Genomic DNA, 21,125 nt, shown 5'->3' with positions numbered 1-21,125 from the left:
ATCTGTAAGCATTCGTGGGGGTGAAAGAAGAGAAGAGGGAGAAGACAGCTGGGTAGGAAACTGATTTAAACATTGGTCAGACAGAATAATCTTTGGAGGAAAGAGATCCAGAAAAGTGGGAGGGTAATTACATCAGAACAGGTAGATGGCAAAAAAGATCAGGAAGGGTGGCAGAAAAAACTTCCACAAATTTTAAGACGTTAAAGAACCACCTTCAGTTTTGGGAGCCAAGCCAAAAATTAACTTCCAGTCCTAAAATTGAAAGGGAAGGACGTATAAAAGTAAATCACCCCATTCTGTTGACCCACTTTTAATGTTAATATTTTCATACTTGCGGGTCCTGAACAACACACTTGATTGATGAAAGGAAAGTGGTATTATGTGCTGGGATTGCTATCCTCACAGAGGAGAGATAAAACTTCAAGGTTACGAGATACATCAGGACCATTTTCAAGGCGGGTGCACTTTCAAAAATTAAACAAAAAATGAAAGCCTTTAAAATGGTCCTGATGTATCTCGTAACCTTGACGTTTTCTCTCTCCTCTGTGAGGATAGCAATCCCAGTACATAATACCACTTTCCTTTCATCAATCAAGTGTGTTGTTCAGGATAACTGTTTTCTTCATTCCAAGTAAGTTTTCTGATATTATTTCCCACTACCAGAAGTACTACTTTCAGGTCAAAATGGAAAAACTATTTTAAAATCATTTTACAATTATTCTATACATAAACCTGCCACAGAGACATTTTACCTTCTGAAACCACTTCAGTAAAAGTGTTTTCCTGCAAAAGCTCCCCAGAGCGGTAGAAGAATGTGCTGAAAAATTAGGATTGAGGGATTCAGTGCTTAGCAGTGTGCTTTGACATAGTAATAGGATTTCTTTTCAAGTTCAGAAAGTCCAGAAGGTGATCCGAGAAAAAGTTTGTTAACTGAGGAAGACCACAAAGTTTCAAAGTATTTTGTCTGGTGGAATATATAAAATGCTTTATACTAACTTTAAAATGAAAACCTGTACTTTTCCGCCACTTGCTCAACTCCATCCAGACTGCAGAAGAAACTTGGATGCTCTTCCAAGCTTTATTTAGCAGTCTGCCCATCGCATTGTCCCCAAAGATACAATGTAATCGTTTGTAATTACATGCAGCTTATCATTATTATCATGCACTTGTGGCATTTGGCAGATTTTATGAAAATGTATTAATGCAAATTATTTGTTTTCCATTTCATTAGGTAGAACTCCATGCATACATGTAACCCCAATACTGCAGTAGTCACAACATTGCAGCAGTGTCACAAATTAGCAACAAATCTAATCGATACCAAAGGATGAAACATGCTGGGTGCACCAAAGACTTCCAGTCATGAATAAGAGAACAAGAGAAAGAAACCACAGGAGTGGATAAGGCACAGTCTCTATCTCTGGAGTTTCCAGCATGGTGGCCGTGGGCACCAATATGCCCACAGAAACTTTTCTTGGTGTCCACCTGGTTACCTGCCCCACCTGATTTTTATTTTATTCATTAAAGAAATAATCAAAAATGGGTGTGTGTTTTTTTTTAACTGGGAGGCTGGCATGCTGCAAAGCGAAAAGCTGCCTTCCAACACCTTCTTTATTTGGGTTCATAGGAGTGGTTTCGAGTTTTGGAGCTCAGACCTCACCTTTGCCTTGTACTTGGGCAAGTTATTTTGTTTAGTCTCACTGGCTTGTTTTATGGAAAATTTTTATGACCGGCCACACCCACCTTGGCAGCGATTTCATGAATAGGCAAGCCCCCTGCCCCCATCGGTAGCTATTTAGTGAGAGCACCCACAACACTTCCAAAGTTCCAAATGTCCCCACTGATCCAAAAAGGTTGGGGACCCCTGCTCTATTCGATACTGCAACATGCAACTTCTCCTTACCACACAGGCATGCACAATCTGTGGCTCATCAAGCCAACTGCAGCTCACATACTGTAGTTTGTCAGATGCAAGGTAATGTCCCTATTTTTGTAGTTCCAGGCCAACAGTATTAACAGATGATTTATCAAGCCCCCTGGTGGGCCACCACAGATGGCTAGTAGGCAATGTTTGGCAGGACATAAGCTGCGCAGACCTGCACTAATTGCTTGCATCCTAACAGAAAGACGTTTACTGCCCAAGATAGCTTTATTCCACACACTTGAAGTTTGTTAAGGTCTGCAATGGTCACCAAGTTGAAGTGTGTGTCAAAGAAAACCAATACTCCAAGTAAATTTGCAAGTCTGGAAAGACTCCTTCATTCCACCTCGGTCAAATGTAACACTAGCATCCCTGCCACTCACACCAGGACAAGACCTTTATGCCACTCTGAGATTGTGTACTTGTGTCAAAGGGAATAATAACTAGAGATTTCATTCAATGAAAGCATGTAGATTACAGGTTTGTCAAGATACAAGGGCCCAGCGGCATTCTAGCTTTTAAATGCCTCAGCGCTGCTTCTGATCACCTTTGGGTCCAAGCTCACCACCGTGTGAAAAACTGCTTGCTGCATTGATTCATGCTGACGTATCCAAACACTTAAGACAGGCAGGCAGGCAGGCAGGTCCCATCCGTCTGGCTGGAGAACTTTATTAGTGTGCATAACTAACTCATGCAAGTTCAGCACCCACACTAACTTTAGAATCCTCACTCCCAAGGATTTTTTTAAATGTCTATGACAAAAGATTACTGATTTTAATTAATTTAGTATTTCCATGTGGCTCCTTCTTCAGAGCACACTGCTAAGCAGTGGAATCCCCTTCTCCAGCACATTCTTCTGCCATTTGGGTGGCTTTTACAGGAGAACATAAGCCTACAAATGTTTTCAGAGATCTTTTCGATGCGTATGGACCAAGCATCAACTCTACCTGACTGGCTGTTCCTCATACGAATGGCTTTGGCCTTAGCCAGCTCCAGTGCAGTGACCCACCGCTGCCGCTCCACTTCTGAGGCAGCCTTTAGGTGGTAAGTCCTTCCCCCATTAGAAAGGACAATATTACAGGAGTCCTCCGTATCAATGTGAGCCGTTGACAGGTTGATGGTTCCCCGACAGGTGTGAGCCATTTCAGCTTGAGTCCTGCAAAAGCAAGGAAAGGAGTGTAAGGGCTCAAGTGGTCAATGCTAGCAAAAAATGCACTCCTGACAGAATTGCATGGGGGAAACTCCCTTCCACCTAGGAAACATGACTGCAGTTGAGCCACAGAATGCTAACATCACCTTCACTGTGGAATTGAAATAAACCATGGGGATTCAGAAAGAAGATGCTGAAGACTACAAATGTTCTTTCCCTGTCAAAGTAAGAAAGGAATTAAACCCAACACTTATTTTGTCTGTCTAGTCTCCACCTTGCTATCAACGAGAATACTTCTATAGTGTTTACACCAAGGTTAGATACACATTGTATTTTGCTCTTCCACAGGTTTGAGGATGTGATCAGACTTCCCATCTCTATGAGGCTGCCCAGAAGATAATATAGTTGATGCATGATACAACATAAAAATGATTTGCAACTATCTGAACCGAGAGCTTTGAGAGAGCACAAAAGGGGTCACCCTCATGAAGAGCAGGCATTTAAGGAGGAGAAATTGAGCCCTTGTCCAGGAGGTGTCTCCACGACAAAACGAGACGCGAATGGTGGCTTACCCAAATTTTTCAATCCCATGCAGGGCTCCACAAACAAGCGCACCACACTATTCTAAGTCGCTTCACAGGAACATATTTCCGGGTGGGGTGGGGGGATTGGCGTGAACGTCATCATGGCAGGGGCCGCTCAACCAACAAGAGGTTCCTCCCCCACCCCCCATCCAGGCTCTAACCCCCCTTCTCCTTCCCCTGAAGCTCCCGTAATGCGAAGGAGTGAAGCTTCGCATTACTTCCTCACAGCAACAAAGCAAACAATAAAGAAATGCGGCATCGATATTTAGGGATCAGGCCTCATTGACCACAGTTGCACAATTGCAGGATACTGAGATAGTGAGACAGGGGGTATAGGAATTGCTGGCAAATGTGCAATAGTGAGATAGGGGGTGTAGGTACTGCTGACAAAACTGCTATTTCGCTTTAATGCTTTACTTTTTTAAAGAAATGTTAGCGGTTGCTCGGAGCACACCTACACTTTGCAGGGCTGGCCACCAGAGTTTAGTGGCAGGCGAGGTGAAATAAATGCCATGAGGCACCTCAGAACTCAGACGGCCAGCTGTGAAATGGCAGAAACATCGGGGAAACACAGGTGGGGAAAACATTGGGGAAACACCCCTTGACCGGGTTAGTGAGGCCACAGCCAGGTGAAAGACACACCCCTGGGCAGGGAAATAATGCCAGAGTAAATGTGGAGGGTGGTGTACACAACAGAAGCGCAGACAAGCCGAATTAAGGAAAACAATCAGACTAAAAGTAGACTCAGAAGAACCAGCTTTTGAGCGCAAAACTCCAGGGTGGCTACGAGATGGCCATCACGTCATGTGTCCCAAAAAACCCACAAACGCAGCAACCTTGTGGTAAATCACTCGTGGAGACACTCCCATAGTCTGCCCTTATCTTAATCAGCAGTGCATTTCCCCATCTACATGGGGTGATTGTACTAGCTGACAGTGGAACAATCTGCAACTTTATTTCTACAGCTGCTCTTCTGCATCATTTCTGTAACATTTTTCGACACATGGACCCCTTTACTAACTTCACATAGTTTATCCTCACTACCCATGTGAGCCCAGCTCCCCAACCTGGGTTGACATATGCTCCCAACGTGCCATCATCAAGAGAGATTCTGCCCCCTCTTTAAGCCTTGTGAATTAATTGGGGGCAGGGGCGAGAAAGATTGGGAAGAAAAATGTGGCGCACACAGGCTGGGTTCACACAACACGCTAATCCATCATGGGTTAGCATGTTGTCTGAACACAGTGCATTTTCCACAGGGTGGGTTATCGTGTTGTTTGAATGCAGCGCATTTTCCACGGGGTGGCTTGTTAACCATGCAGCGTGGTTTATTTTTCTCAAACAAGCCACTTTGAGAACCTGTGGCTTCTTGCTGGGTTGTTCAGTGTTTAACAAGCCATACCGCGTGGTTAATGAGCAAAGCACTGCGTTCCAACAATACAATAACCCACCCTGTGGAAAAAGCGCTGCATTCAGACAACACGATAACCCACGGTTCAACAACAATGCACACTGGGTGGATTAGTGTATTGTGTGAACCCCAGCCACAAGCTGTCAAGGGCAGCAGAAGTCATACGTGCCCAGAAGCTGGGATTACGACAGAGTCCACTGCATTTGCCTTCCAGTGGAGGGGCCTCCATGTGTCCTGGTATAACACACTGTAAAACATCTGGGATGGACTGGCTTCTGAAGTCTCCTAGAACTGAGTACTTTTTGTAATTAGCACCATTTGTTATAGTTCTAATAAATCAATGTGTTAAGACACTCAGCTATTTGACGATATCTGACCAATGTTTGATAGATCAAATGCCAACCTAAGAAACACAACTAGAAAGGAGCCATTCCCAGCCATTGCTCCTAGTAAAATTTATTCTCTTCTGATATGGTCTCCCTCTCTCTCCCTCTCAAACACACACCCCATCAGATGTGGCCTTGAGCCCAAACACTGCCTCTGTGAGACTCCCCCACAATCTACGCAGAGTGCTATTACTTGTTTCTGATCAAGCCACATCACATGATGCCTCAAGGACTTTGGAGATGCTGTGTCACAGAACTCATATTTCTGCCTCCACAGCCATCACATGGGATGATTAATAGCTTGGAGAGATGCCAGGTGCTCTGCTGCACTTACATCAACAGGGTAAGTATATCCTAATTTCCTTCTGTCCAACTCCACTAAAAAGGCAAATGCAGGCTTTAAAAACTGTACTGAGGGGGTACTCAAAATATTTGAACACTGGACACTAAAGAGCACTAGGCAACCTAGGGATCTGACATTTTTTCCAGATCACGACTTCCTCGCAACATTCCTGTGTGGCTAGCACACCCATCACAAGCATCAAGGTGCTCAAAAGGAGATATACAGTCATGTGAAAAAGAAAGTACACCCTCTTTGAGTTCTATGGTTTTACGTATCAGGACATAATAAAAAATCATCTGTTCCTTAGCAGGTCTTAAAATTAGGTAAATACAACCTCAGATGAGGAACAACACATGACATATTACACCGTGTCATTATTTATTTTACAGAAATAAAGCCAAAATGGAGAAGCCAAGTGTGAAAAACTAAGTACACCCTTACTGCTTCCATAGGTATGAAGAGGTTAAGTAGCAGCCAGGTACTGCTAATCAAATGCCCTTGATTAACTGATCATCAGCAAGTGTGACCACCCCTATAACAGCCGAAGTCGCAGGAGTTTGCTGGTCTCAAGCATTCAGGTGTGTGTTAACACAATACCAAAGAGTAAAGACATCAGCAATTATCTTAGAGAAGCAATTGTTGCTGCCCATCAATCTGGAAAGGGTTATAAGGCCATTTCCAAACAATTTAAAGTCCATCATTCTACAGTGAGGAAGATTATTCACAAGTGGAAAACATTTAAGACAGTTGCCAATCTTCCCAGGAGTCCCAGCAAATTCACCCAAGGGCAGACTGTGCAATGCTCAGAGAAACTGCAAAACATCCAAGAGTTACATCTCAGACTCTACAGGCCTCAGTTAGCATGTTAAATGTTGAAGTTCATGACAGCACAATTAGAAAAAGACTGAACAAGGGTTGCCAGGAGAAAGCCTCTTCTCTCTAAAAAGAACATGGCAGCACGGTTTAGGTTTGCAAAGTTGCATCTGAACAAATCACAAGACTTCTGGAACAATGTCCTTTGGACAGACGAGACCAAAATGGAGATGTTTGGCCACAATGCACAGCGCCACATTTGGCGAAAACCAAACATAGCATATCAGCACAAACACCTCATACCAACTGTCAAGCACGGTGGTGGAGGGGTGATGATTTGGGCTTGTTTTGCAGCCACAGGATCTGGGCACCTTGCAGTCATTGAGTCGACCATGACCTCCTCTGTATACCAAAGTATTCTAGAGTCAAATGCGAGGCCATCTGTCTCGACAGCTAAAACTTGGCCGAAACTGGGTCATGTAACAGATAGGGATGGGGGAGAATTTCTCCCCGAAACTTCGGGGGGCTGAGTGTCAACGCATTCGGTCCTCCAAAGGTTGTTCGGGGAGAAATTTTCCGCCCTCCCCCCCCCCGGGATGTGACTTACCTTTCACGAATGTCCCTCCCGGCGGCGGGTCCCGGCGGCGGTTCGGCAGGTCTTCGTCAGGGGCAGGGGCGGCAGCCAGTCTTTCGACCGGCTGCCGCCGCCGCCATTACAAGAAAAGTAAAAAAAAAAACAACGCCCATGATAGGCTACGTAACGGTTAACGTAGCCTATCACGGCTAGATTTGCAAAGTCAGCCGTGATAGGCTACGTTAATCGTCACGTAGCCTATCATGGGTGACTTAAAAAAAAAAAAAGCATGTACAGCTAATGGCGGCCCCCATAGGGAGCCGCCATTCGCGTTCCTTATTTGGTCCCTGTAGTCTACGTAAAGATTTACGTAGACTACGGTGAAAATAAGGGCAACGCAAATAGCGTTGCCCTTATTTTCACCGCAGTCTACGTAAATCTTTACGTAGACTACAGGGACCAAATAAGGAACGCGAATGGCGGCTCCCTATGGGGGCCACCATTTGCGTATGCGCTTTATTTTTTTTTTCCAAAGTCACCCGTGATAGGCTACGTGACGATTAACGTAGCCTATCACGGCTGACTTTGCAGATCTAGCCATGATAGGCTACGTTAATCGTTACGTAGCCTATCACAGGGGCGTGTTTTGTTTTGTTTTTCTTTTGAAGTTCGTGGCCGGGGAGACGGGGCGCTTCTCCTCGGCCTGAATTTCGGCCAGGCGAGGCGGGAAGCCTCCCCCCCGGCCTGAATTTTGGCCGGGCGAGGCAGGAAGCCTCCCCCCACAGCCTGAGCTTCGGGGGGAGCAGCGAAGCGCCTCCCCCCCACCGCGAAGCAAGCTGCAAGACCAGGTAAGTGACTTTCGTACATCCCTAGTAACAGAACAATGATCCCAAGCACACCAGCAAATCTACAACAGAATGGCTGGAAAAGAAAAGAATCAAGGTGTTGCAATGGCCCAGTCAAAGTCCAGACCTCAGCCTGATTGAAATGCTGTGGCAGGACCTTAAGAAAGCTGTGCATAAACAAATGCCCGCAAACCTCAATGAACTGAAGCAATGTTGTAAAGAAGACTGGGCCAAAATTCCTCTACAATGATGAGAGAGACTGATAAAGTCATACAGAAAATGATTACTTCAAGTTATTGCTGCTAAAGGTGGTTCTACAAGCTATTGAATCATACGGTGTACTTCGTTTTTCACACATGGCTTCTCCATTTTGGCTTTATTTCTCTAAAATAAATAATGACACGGTGTAATATGTCATGTGTTGTTGTTCATCTGAGGTTGTATTTACCTAATTTTAAGACCTGCTAAGGACCAGATGACTGTAGGCAGAGTATTCTTTTCAGCATATGCTTCATTTCTTCCTCCAGACATACTGCTGATCCATCGGGCCAAAAAGTTCAAGTTTTGTGTCAACGCTCTACAGAACAGAATCCCAAAACTTCTGTGGCTTATTTATATGATTTTGAGCATATTGGAGCCGACATTTCTTGTGCTTTTGGGTCAGTAGTGGTGTACGTCTTGGAGTTCTGGCATGGAAACCTTCTGCATTTAGTATGCGCCTTACTGTGCTCACTGAAACCTCAGTGCCTGTTGCCACCATGTCTTGCTGCAGGTCTTTTGCAGTCACTTGAGGGTTTTTCTCAGCCTGCCTTCTCAGAAATCTGGTTGCAGCCGTTGATGGCTTCCTTTTTCTGCCCCATCCAGGTAGTGTTTGCACTGTTCCTTTACCTTTGAACCTGCAAACTATGCTTCCAACGTGTCTCTGGGAACATTCAGTGCCTTCGCTATCTTTTTGTATCCTGTTCCTTGTTTGTGAAGGGCGATGATCTCTTCTCGTAACTTTTTGTACCATTCTTTTGACAAAGTCATATCTCTAACAACACTCAACAAACCCCTCGCCAGTTCAGGTATATCATGTGTTCCAGCTCAAGCACACCTGGTGCAACGAATGAAGCCCTTGATTAGTTGCATCAGGTGTGTTTGAGACAACAACTGTTTTGCATATTTGTGCTGTTGTGAGGGATTCTATTCAGGGGGTTGAATACTTTTGAGACTGGAGAAGTCATTAGAAGTTGCATTTTCAGTTGAAATTGGGGAAAGCACTTGAAGCATTCATTGTGTTGAGCTATTTCAATTGCTTTTGTTTGATTTGTTCATTGCAAACAGCTGAAAGTCTGTAAATTTTGACAATCAACCTGAAACTAGCAATGGGGGTTGAATAATTTTGATTGCAACTGTATATATACAACCCAAAAGGTGCGATGGCATAGTGAGAACTAACTGAACTATGACACCAGAAACACTCGCAAGTTAACAGACTACATCTGAAGCGTGAAACATGAAAAGCCAATGTTACAATAAATGATGTGAACTCTTTATCACTGCACTTTGACATCATCAGCATAAAGCTCTAACCTGGGGAAGGCAACCTGATGCCCTCCAGATGTTCTGGATTACAACTCCCATCAGCCCCCATTAGCATGGCCAATACTTAGGGATAATGGAGTTGTAGTCCAATCTCTGGAGTGCACCAAATTGCACACCCTTGCTCTAACCACTGGGAACCGTCCTTGTTCGGGAGCAAGTGAATGTTCTCCCACAATCTTTCCCCTCACTTAGGCATTTAAAGCTTTGGAAACTGCAAGCACTCATAGAGATTCAAGTATATCTGCATGAGTTTCAGGCCGGGAATTGGCGCAACAAAGGACTGCTTTACTGGCCCACCTACATACTCAAGTATCTTCAATGAGGGGTTGAACTAATGTCACCCTGGAAATCTGAACAACTAGCAAACATGATCAGAGTGCAATTTTGGAACTCAGCTTTTTTTATTATTCAAATTTATATACCGCTTTCCACAGAGGTATCAAAACAGTGAACATAAAATACAATGGCATCAAAACAACAATAAATATAACAATAAAACAACACAATACAAATTAATCAGCAATAAAACCGCACATTCCACTGTGTGCTACGCACTGTACCTGGCTGAGTCACACTTCAGGGAAAGCCTGTGTGAAGAGATGAGTTTTAAGAGGATGTCAGAACATGGGGGCCTGTCTAATGTGAACTGGCCAAGTGTTCCTGAGGGTGGGTGTTGCAACACTAAATGCTCTACTGCAAGTGGTTCCAAGGTGAACCTTTTATGAATTTACTGAGCTGTAGTATTCTGCTAAGAGCAGTGCTTTTAAAACTCAGTATGCATTAGTATTTTAAAGTATATTTTAATACAGATGAACAATTTAATTCATTGTTTGAATGCTGTGAATTCAAAAAGAATACAGAAGAGAATCAAGTTACAACCTAGCCAATGTGGCATTTACATTCACATTAGAGTGTTGTGGCAGATAGCAAAATAAGAAGCAATTCCGCACTGTATTCTTTTGTTCATCCTTACTCGTCAAGATGCCCCAAGCTCCTGGTAAGCAGAGCAAGATTTTTTTACTTGAAGGAATTCATGCAAAATGTCTGCTAAACACTGCACCACACTTTCCATAAGACACTGCCTTTCTGAACTTCCTGAAGGTAGGAAAAATTAGACTCATGTAATGAACCTCAGTTCCAGATGGGTAGTCATTTATTGTTTTGTTGCAACAGACCGAGTCTTGTACCATCTCAGAGACTAATAAATTTATTATGGCATCAACCTATGCCTGGGGTCTCCAACATGGTGCCTGACATTTCTCGGTGGCTGCCAGGCTCCCTGTCCCTCCTGGCTTTTATATTATTTCTAAGGATTTTTCAAAATTAATTTTTTTTTAAACTGGGAGACTGGCCTCCTGCAAAGAGTAGTGCTGTCCTCCAGGGCAATTTTTACTTGGGTTCAAAAGAGTTGTTTTGTGTTTTGGAGCTCGGATCCCACCTCTGCCTTGTCCTTAGGTTCTTGAGCAGGTTACTTTAAGTTTCACCAGTATGCCTTCTAGGAAATGAGTTTTGTGAATGGTCATAGCCACCATGGCAGTCACTATATAAATGGGCAAGCCCCCCCATGGCTGCCATTTTGTGAGAGTACCCACAATACTCTCAAGTCCAAATGTGCTCACCAACCCAACAAGATTGGGGACCCCTGGCATATAACATAATAAGACCTGTTAATCTTTAAGGTGCTTCAAAACAGTTATTCTGAATCCACTTGTTAACCTATTTCACAGTGCTGCTTTGAGTTTACACATTTTAATATATGTTCTTTAAGACAAAGTCGAATAGAAATCAATGATTCTGCTAGAGGAATGGAAAAGCAAGATGTAGGAGAAAATGCACTGAGTTACATTTAGAGCACTGTCACACAGAGGCTAAATCTGCAAATATAAATACACAGCTATTTCAATCTCAGGTGAGAAAGACTAAAGTTGCAAGACCTGCAAGTTATAAAAATACAATTGCTACACATGGTGGAAAAGACCAAGAGAATTGTCAGAGACAATCTGGAGGACTTGCCTGGGTTGTCTGTGGCTGCATTTGTACGTAATGCTAAGGCACAGTTTATGTTAACCAAGGTTTCTTGCTTTAGCCACGAAGTACCTTGCAGACAAGCAAACAAACCACACTTTGTTTACCCTTTTTTCTGGTTTGTTTCTCTCCCAGCCATTTTGCCAGCCTTCAGAACTGTTTGTGTTCAGGCCAAACTCTTGCTGGACACCACTGTTTCAGGGTGAAATGCAGTGAAAATAAGCAGAGAAAAGTCACAGTTCTGACTTCAGACATAACAAGCCATGGTTTAAACAATCCAGACCATAAGCCAACAACCATCATGGCTTCTATTTGTGGTTTGTAGCTGGTTAACAAAGCATGATTTGCTTGCGACGATGGGTTTGGACACAGCAACAAGCCAGATTTCAACAAACCACACCACGGATTAGCTTTATGTGTGAACCAGGCCTGTATGTGATGTTTCTGTCAGAGCACAGAAAGACACAAATTATAGTGTAAATTTGATTTGAGAATAAGTATGTGTGTTTTTAAAGCAAGTTGCTAGCCCTTATGAGTCAAAGGATGTGCTTGGAATTGTGTGGGCAATGGCATCTAAAATCTAAATTTAAAAAAAAAACTTAGTCAATTTGCCAAACTTATACAAGTTGCAGGATTTTAATTTTCACACACACAGCCCCACATAAAGCTATTTGTGGGCCCTTTGCAAATGAACATTCAGCACCAGAGCTGCTGGTTAAATTCCACCCAACTGTTTTCCCCTCTGGCCTTGAACATGTTGTGGTAGTTATAGCAGAGATCCAAAAACAACAAAACAAAACAAAAAACCCCTTTCTGATTAGGGGACTTCTCATATCCTACTCCTCAACCACTATGAGACCATGAAGGCTCAACAATCAGGTTTGCCAAGGGCATGGGAAATTCACACACAAGAATAGTTTACATGTGCCCTTATTCCAGAAATGGGTTGCCCTTAAGTCACCCTGTGATGGAAAAACAGGTGTTCAGTTTGATCCGTGCTCTTTGTAACAAGTGTTAAAGTACTCAAAACTTTCACACTTCTCTGTTAAGCACATGATCGCATTTTATACTGTGCATGTTGGACCCTGTGGATGAAATCCTTACCTCACTGGGACTGGGGTGAGGGCTGGGGGGGAAGGCCACTTAAACATTAAAGTGATATTTGAAACAACATCAAGCTAAATTAAAGCCTGAAATTCTCAGTCTATCATTTATAGGTTACTCTGACGGACCATCAGATTTGAGGAGGAAGACAAGTTTCACCCTATGGTACATTAAAGACGGAGACCGAGGTGGTATAATTTCCCATGGTGTATGCACTCCTCTTATGGCATATCATCATCTCTGGCCAAACAGATGAACTGGGTTTTTGACAACGAAGTACATTCAAGGTTTGTCAGAGATGAACTGCAATATGAATGCAAAGCACCAGCAATTTATTTTCACTCAAGAACACACATTCCTCTCATTTGTCCCAACCAATCTTACATGTTACATCCAAAACTAAAGGATCTTGTTTATCACAATTGATGGTTTCATGCACGGTGTTGCCGATATCAGTACATCTTCACTTATTAACCTCATCTTGCAAAACAGACTTTCAAATTCACCAACTCCCTACATTATGTATATCCTTATACAACGTCTTCATCATCCACTTCAAGCATCTAATAAAGCAGGGTTTTTCCCATAAAACTCATGGCAAAGTAAGTTGGTTAGTCTTTTAAAGGTATCATAAGACTGTCTGCCATAGCAAAAACAAAGAAGGCTGCTCTTTTAGCATTCAAGATCATGAACAACACGCTGCACCAATAATCCTGCATTTATGAAAGGGGCATCACCACCTTACAGGTATACTTATTCTACCAGATTAAACTTACAACTGCTCATATTTTAAAACACATTCTACATCAAACATAATATCCATAACAAATGGGCAATATCCAACAGAGTTTGCTATACTGAAATTTTGTTATGGGATGGCAAATGCCAGTGCAATTCATTCCTGTAGTTTTGCCAAGGCAAATCCAGAGTCTACTAGCATTTTACCACCACTGGAAATGACGTTACTGTTGTAAGGTTCACATTGCCCAAGCAACATTTGAGAATTGGACCCCAATTTAGCAACTATAGCAGAATCCATTTGATCTCAAGCATCCCACAAGCTATTTTGCAACACCATTGTGCAAATGGTTAAAAACTATGGTTCCCTCAGAAACCAAGGACAGAAATTATGGTCTGCTGGATTTGCAAATAGTGATTACAAGGCAAAGTCGTTTATGTAAGTGAGCATGCAATGCAAAACCAAAGTAAGCAGCAGGAAGGGGAGTACCTTGTTCATAGCTTCCAATATGCAGTCTGTCACCAGTAAGACAACTCAGTATTATAGCAACAGGCACGTTGCGGTTTGCCTCTACCAACAGCTTGTCCCATTCTTGACCAACTGCAGTTTACAAACTATTTTCAAAAACAACCTTTATGTAGAGAGCATTTATAATAACCAAATCAGGCATTTACCAGGGCATGAACAGTGGCTAGGTCCCCATCATGCAGGATGCTTCCACAAAACATAATCAACTTCTCCCTCATAGCTCCTTTGTCCTCATGATCCCTGCTGCGAAGACAGGAATTTCCTGTTCATTCAAGTGAGTGCAGAGTTGCCTATAAGCATGGCCTTGTACACATGACTTTGCAATTGGGACTTGCGTCAAAAGCACAAAATCCACTGTGTGCACATGGAGAGAACACTACACCAGAAAAAATCCATTTACAAAACAAAAATGGGCAGGAGAGAAGGTCACACAGCAAAGCATTCTCGGGAAAAACAAGAAACTAACCATTTTTCCACATGCACTTTTCCAAAAGCAATCCATGCATTAATTACTTCCGGAACACCCACATTTCTCCATCTCGCCATTGTGTGCCCTACCAAGACCTTTCCCTGTTAAAAACCTGCCATTATTTTGCACTAAGGCGTCCCATCCTGAGCCCAGGTCATGGCTATAAATGATAATTTCAATAAGCTAGTTTAAACAATTCAAACAAATAATAGTTTTCTATTGATATGAAGCTTTCAGATGTCATGCCAATTAACCAATCCACTGGTAGTAAACTCTGTTCTGCTGTTTCCTGAAGAGCCCTCGAGCCCTTTGGATGGAGTAGTTGAAGTTACTTTGGTCTTTGACACAGCTTACATATACCTACCCTGAATGCCCATTCTATACGAGAAATGTGCCACCTATTCCATGACAAACCACACATTTTGGTGGGCTAGGAAGGCCAGCCCAAATGTGTGAATTCCTCATGCGTGCTATTAATGACCGGGCAGACACTCCTCCAGTGTTCCATTAGTGTTGACTAACACCGTTCTTGACCACTACTGCATCTAGCCTTTTCAGCTGAAGAACAGGGTCCAAATGCCTTAATACTACATTCTGAAGAAAGCATTAGTGACACCTTTTGTGAAGTGGCTGCTTCTCCAAGCAGTAGTCCTGGACTCCAGGGCAAGTTTTTAAACAAAGGCATGAATCAGGAACAGCTGAGATAAGGCTGTGTAGACACTTTTCTTATGGACCAACATTAGCCATTCAGGAGCTGGATCCTACAGCTGGAGGAAAATGAGTTTCTACCACCTAAAGATGGGACTTTAGGTTCTCTCCAACCACTAGGTTGAACTACTCAATTTTGCGTCTATTGACATTTTTAGCCAAAATTAATCTCCAGCTTTGCTAATATAAAACTACTATGTTTCTTTTGTTCTCTGCCTACTAAAGAACCAGCGTGTTTTGCCTGAAGTTGCAGACAAATCCAAAATGGTTTTTATATTTTCAAAAATAGGGAGATCAGTGATTATGCATTTCATTGTCCTGATTTGTTGTTGTTCAGTCGTTAAGTCGTGTCTGACTCTCCATGACCCCATGGACCATAGCACGCCAGGCCTTCCTGTCCTCCGCTCTCTCCCGGAGTGTGCTCAAGTTCATATTCATTGCCTTGCCATCTCATGTTTGACCCCCTCCAGCTTACCTTGATTCACTGATCTGACATTCCAGGTTCCTAAACAATATTGTTCTTTACAGCATCGGACTTTCTTTTCACCACCAGACACATCCACAGCTGAGTGTCCTTTCAGGTTTGGCCCAGCCACTTCACTCTTTCTGGCGCTACTTGGAAATTCCCTCTGCTCTTCCCCAGTAGTATATTGGACACCTTCCGACCTGAGGGGCTCATCTTCCAGCATCATATCTTTTAGGCTTGTGATAAGTTCCATGGGGTTTTCTTGGCAAGAATACTGGAGTGGGTTGCCATTTCCTTCTCCAGTGGACCACATTCTGTCAGAACTCTCCGCCATAACCTGTCCGACTTGGGTGGCCCTGCACGGCACAGCTTTGGCTTCATTGAGTTATGCAAGCCCCTTCGCCACAACAAGGCAGTGATCCATGAAGGGGTCATTTTCCCCATAGCCCTGGGGAAACCTGCATGACACCTAGGAGAGCATGCCCTCCAGATGTTTTGGACTACAACTCTCTTCACCCCTGACCACTGGCCATGCTGGCTAGACTTATGGAAGTTGCAGTCCAAAACATCAAGGAGAACACACAGTTTCCTGCCCTAGCCTAATACATTTCAGTCTGCATTTCCCCCATCTGGAGATCTTGAAAGCTCACACTCACCATTTTGTGCATTTTTTGTTGGTTCTAATGAAGGTATTGCCTGATCATGAATTCTGATTTTTTTGTTTTTTAGGTCTTCGGAAAGTGGCAATGAAGACAGCCACGCTTAGCAAGCATGAATGATTTAGTTGTTGGTGTTCTGCCAGCAGCCCATAAAAATGTACTCTATGATCCTGCAGACAGTACAGAAACATCCAGCTTCACCAGCATACCTTCGTGCTGTAATACTGTCCTGACATTACCTTCATAAGAGGCTTGACAAGGAGTGGCTTCCTATACACTGGTGTAGGAAATTCATTGTCCAAACACTAGATCCTACAGGCCTCAGTAATGCAAAGAAAAGCATAGAATCATAGAATAGTAGGGTTGGGAGGGGCCTAAAAGGCCATTGAGTCCAACCCCCTGCTTAATACAGGAATCTAAGTCAGAGCATCCCTGACAGATGGCTGTCCAGCCTCGTCTTGAATGCCTCCAGTGTGGGAGAGCCCACTGCCTCCCTAGTATCCTCATCCTGAATTTGATGAGATATGTTTCATTTACTGTAGGCCTTATTATAACTCTTTCAAGGCCAGTAGTGAGAGACTGGCTGCACTGGCACAGAATAGGCCATGTGTCCCAAGAATCCTGGCTTACTGTGAACAGACTGCATGGTGGTGCATGTAGCCGGTTTATTCCTCCTTACTAGTGCGGCCACTAAACAAAGAAGGAAGGCTTTGTTTGGCATGCATTCCATCTGGGGATCCTGGCTTGTCATTCCAATGACAAGCCAGAATTTATAAACCAAAAAGAAATCCTGCTTTGTAATCCTAGCTTGTAAGTGGAGCAACAAGACAAGATTCCCAGTTCAGAAGACAAACTAAAACTTGTCCTGGCACACAGTCTGTGCATAATAAGCCAGGATCCTTCAGAATCCTTGTTTATCATTCTGAGCAAACACAGCCACTGGGTGTTTCATTAGCCTCAACTCCCAGAACACATGTGTGATGCCACCATTCCCTTCTTTCTAATCCCTCCTCAAAGGCTTCCAGTCGCCTTTGGGACAGTCCCCATGCCCTACTTCAACTTAGCATGTGTAAATGAAATGCACTTTCGGTTCTCATTTACCCCTGCCTCCACTTTCACCCCCTTCCTTTGATTTCTCCCCTATGTCAAATTATAAACTATATGCTTCTGGAGGCAGGGAGCGGTCCTCTATTGTACTGTGCAGAGCGCACTAATCACACTAAACAGGTAATATTAACTCCAGAAATCTGCAACAGTACCAGACTACAATCTGCCCACCTCTACTCCCACACTACATTTGCCCACTTTTTCCTGTATACCTTCTTAAAGTTTAGCCTGATCCCAAGTAAAGAATCCAAGCTTTGCAGTAAAACAGAAAGACTTGAATTTTCAATTGGAAAAAAAAGTTAGGAGGCATATTTTGCCCCAGAAATATTTACAAATAGTTAGTGAGAAGCGACTCACCTGGGTCAGCCTTTTTTAGATCTGTAGCCTGCAATATTAGACCTCTTCTGTTTTGAAAGGACTGCAGGTTCTTAGGTATCATGAGTTCTGCACAGCAATTACGCCTGCTTTTACTTAATACAAGTGCAGTGCCCTAGCATCACTACAGTTTCAGGTCAATTCCACCTACATCCTTCACTCAGTACGGAACTTTGGCAGTTTATACAAAGGGAACACAGAGAACTTTTGCTGATGCACTCTCCTGCTTACACTACACATTTTAGAATGAAACCTCCAGCTTGAGAATCTTGAACTCAAGAATGCAGACAGTTTGTTTCCAAACAAGAGAAGAACTGCCAAATTCAATCAGATTATTGATCCAGCTTTCTGGCAATGCAGAAAATAGGAAGTCAGGTCTGAAAGGGCCTCAGCCCAAAGACATGCTGAGCAGACAACAAGGTGGCTCAACAGGAACACAGTAGTAGATACATATCCCTTGAAATCCAGACAGCATGTGCTTGAGAACACTTTCAGTGTCCTCACGCATAAGCCTTTTGCTCAATATTATATAAGCAGAATAAAAAGGGATTCCACTGTTTTTGTAACACTTAAACACTATTTTCCAGAGATAATTGACAGCTTATTCCCAGCCACAGCACATAGCCCAAACGAACTGGAAATCTGCCTTGACACAAACATTTGCAAATGCAGAAATTTAATTAAGCTTCAAGTCTAACTCCCTCAGAAATTCATTGATCCGTTGTTCACTTCTTCAGAGAGCTCAAAGGCAAAAGTAGAAAATAAAATAGAAAGCACTGTTCTTTTTAGACCGAAACACACACACAGATATCCCAACCACAAAGTGCAATTTCATGACTACATCAATACAGGTATCAATTCTCTTAAAACCATAAGCAACAGGTGAAACCGCCCATTGCAAAGCCCAATGTTGTTAACTAGGCTGTTGCCACAACTCACAATTTAACAAGTTCAAGGCCAGAGGAGAACTCAGTAAGGGTCCGGAATTAGGAGCACACCTCTTGATTTTCTCTTCAAAAGGAGAAAATGCACACATAAAGGAGACTGGAAAGCTACGTTTCTTCCTTGTTAGAAGGGAAACGACTAACAGGAGAGGCGGTACTCCTTCATATTCACATCAAGGTAGTCTGTGGATGAAAGAACTACAATTCCCATGGGGGCAAATAGGGCACTGACTAATTAATTTTCTACAACTTGATCTCTCTATTAACTAGAGTCTAGTTAGAGCTCATGCACATGTAGGTCTTGAAATACAAATCACACCACCAGACCTAGAAAATCCCGGAACAGATTTGCCAAGAATGATGCCCATTGTTAGAAATATCTGAAAGATCTCAATGGAAACAACAAGATTGCTGGTGTTGATTCCAATACTGATCAATGTTTAAGAAAGATATCCTATGGATTCATGCTCCAACCTTGCAGAAGACATATCTGAGCAATTCCAGGATTTTTTTTCCTAATGTAGAAACAGTTGTTTCTTTGTCCCAGCAGCCCACAGTGCAACTTGAAATCTGTTTTGCAACTAGCAGACTAAAGTAATTATATCTGTATAGCACTTCCTGCACTCAATCTTATTACCAACTGCAGACTTTTGGACTCCAACATCATGCCCAAGTTTCTCTACCCCCACCCCTTGTTTTGCTAAACATCCACCCTAAAGAGGAGTTCAAGAGAAGTCAAAAGTTTGCTCATTATTGTGTACCATTTTAGTTGCTCCTAAAAAAGGTATTACCCTAGTGTGTTTCGGAGAGTTTTTTTTCCTAATGGACCAACATAGCTATCTACACCTTTCATGTTCTTTGGACTCATAACTGTTAATATGTTGACAGCAGGCACTTGAGACTAACATTTGAGACTTCTTCAGTGTCAAGGGAACATAAGCAAAATGAGATACAAGGGCAATTTTTGCAAACCACTAAGCGAATTTAAGGGCCTAGCTACATTTGAGACCTGCTCACCAGGGCTATGCAGTTCACCAGTACTTGCAGCAGGGTCATTTAATGAATTACTCTCCTAACACATGGATTGCACACACAGGGAAAGCGCTGTTCAGCATTAACATTTAAAATGTCCTTCTGTTTACACATTCAAGAATTTAACCAAAGGCAGGAAGCAAGTTGAAAACAAGGAAAAGTGACCCTGATCGCATGATTGCAGCTGGAGAAAGAAGCCACAGTGGTTTATTTCCCTCACTGCATGGGCCGGGGGATTTGCATAATTACCCTCGCAGCACAGCTTGTATTTTCATGCCAACCTGGCCGGGGTGGCTTGTTACCCACAACAACAAGCCACCCCGGCTGGGTTCACACAAACATGACAAGCTGCACTGCCAAGGGTAATTATGCTAATCCCACCAACACGCAACCAGCATGCATAGAGCCAGTTAACAAGCCACCGTGGCTTATTAACTACCCTGTGACTGTGCGAACCAGGCCATACTCTGGAAAATTAGTAATTAAACATATTGCTTCTGCAACATTTAAAATTCAGTGAACGCCCATAATAACCTGAGGATGACACAAAAACAGAGAGAAGAGTGGTGGGGCTGAAAATACCTTGGGGATTTTCTACCTATTTATGTAGTTAATTTGCATTCCACCTTCAATAAATATTTCCAGGATGTTTCACATGAAAAAGAGATAAAATACATGCATAACAGAACTGCGAAATAAAAGCAGCAACATAAAAATATTTCATCATTAAAAGGATTGAGAGCAGCATCATACCTAAAAGATTGTTTATTCTAGGTACCAAGCAAGAACTATCTCAACTGCCTCAAAAAAAGAGATTTGGTGAAATGTGTCGAAGCATTGGCTTTATTGCAACAAAAAGGATACTTAGAAAGCAACCCTATGGCTCCTAGACATCAGCTAGACAGCCACAGGATTGTTCAGTTTCAGGAACCAACCTCAGAGCCCGCACTCCAAGGTTACTTCCTGGAAAATCGCCCCCCTGCCCCCTCCCCTGCCGCCTCATAGCCAGCACAGATCATCCCCAGGCTCCACATTCAGATGAGAAGGGGAAAGCGGGGCAAAAGGGGGTGTTGCCGGGGGCGGGAGGGGCAGTGATTGTGGAAGTGCCAGTACGACACTTCGTACACATCATCCGGCCTCCCCCCGGCCCTGGCGCTCCGAAGTCCTGCAACTAGACAGACAAAATCGGCTGTCTCACTGCAAATGCAGGGCGGCCAGAGCATGGAGGAGAAGATCCCCTCCACACTCCACCCACCCTGCACTGGATAGGTGGTCGCCTCCGAGTCCAGTGGCAGCCGCCTATCCCAGTAGGATTGCTCCCCTAGAAAGCAATCCTATGGCCCTAGACAGCATCT

At 43.3% G+C, this 21,125-nt stretch overlaps 1 protein-coding gene across 2 annotated transcripts in view; it reads right to left on the bottom strand.

The window, feature by feature from the left end:
- OSBP2 (oxysterol binding protein 2) overlaps positions 1-21,125 on the bottom strand; it is a 211,347-nt gene that overhangs the window by 165,056 nt on the left and 25,166 nt on the right. For both annotated transcript variants that reach the window (XM_084819495.1, XM_084819496.1), the window contains exon 2: positions 2,869-3,077. In XM_084819495.1, coding sequence (XP_084675621.1) covers positions 2,869-3,077 — 209 coding nt within the window. The remainder of the gene's footprint in view (positions 1-2,868; positions 3,078-21,125) is intronic.

This window comes from Heloderma suspectum, chromosome 13 (assembly GCF_057233095.1).
Source record: "Heloderma suspectum isolate Gila_16-S chromosome 13, 16-S_ref, whole genome shotgun sequence".
NCBI classification, from domain to species: Eukaryota; Metazoa; Chordata; class Lepidosauria; order Squamata; family Helodermatidae; genus Heloderma; species Heloderma suspectum.
Note: the sequence above shows the minus strand (reverse complement) of the source record. Positions and strands in the feature narration are given on the sequence as shown.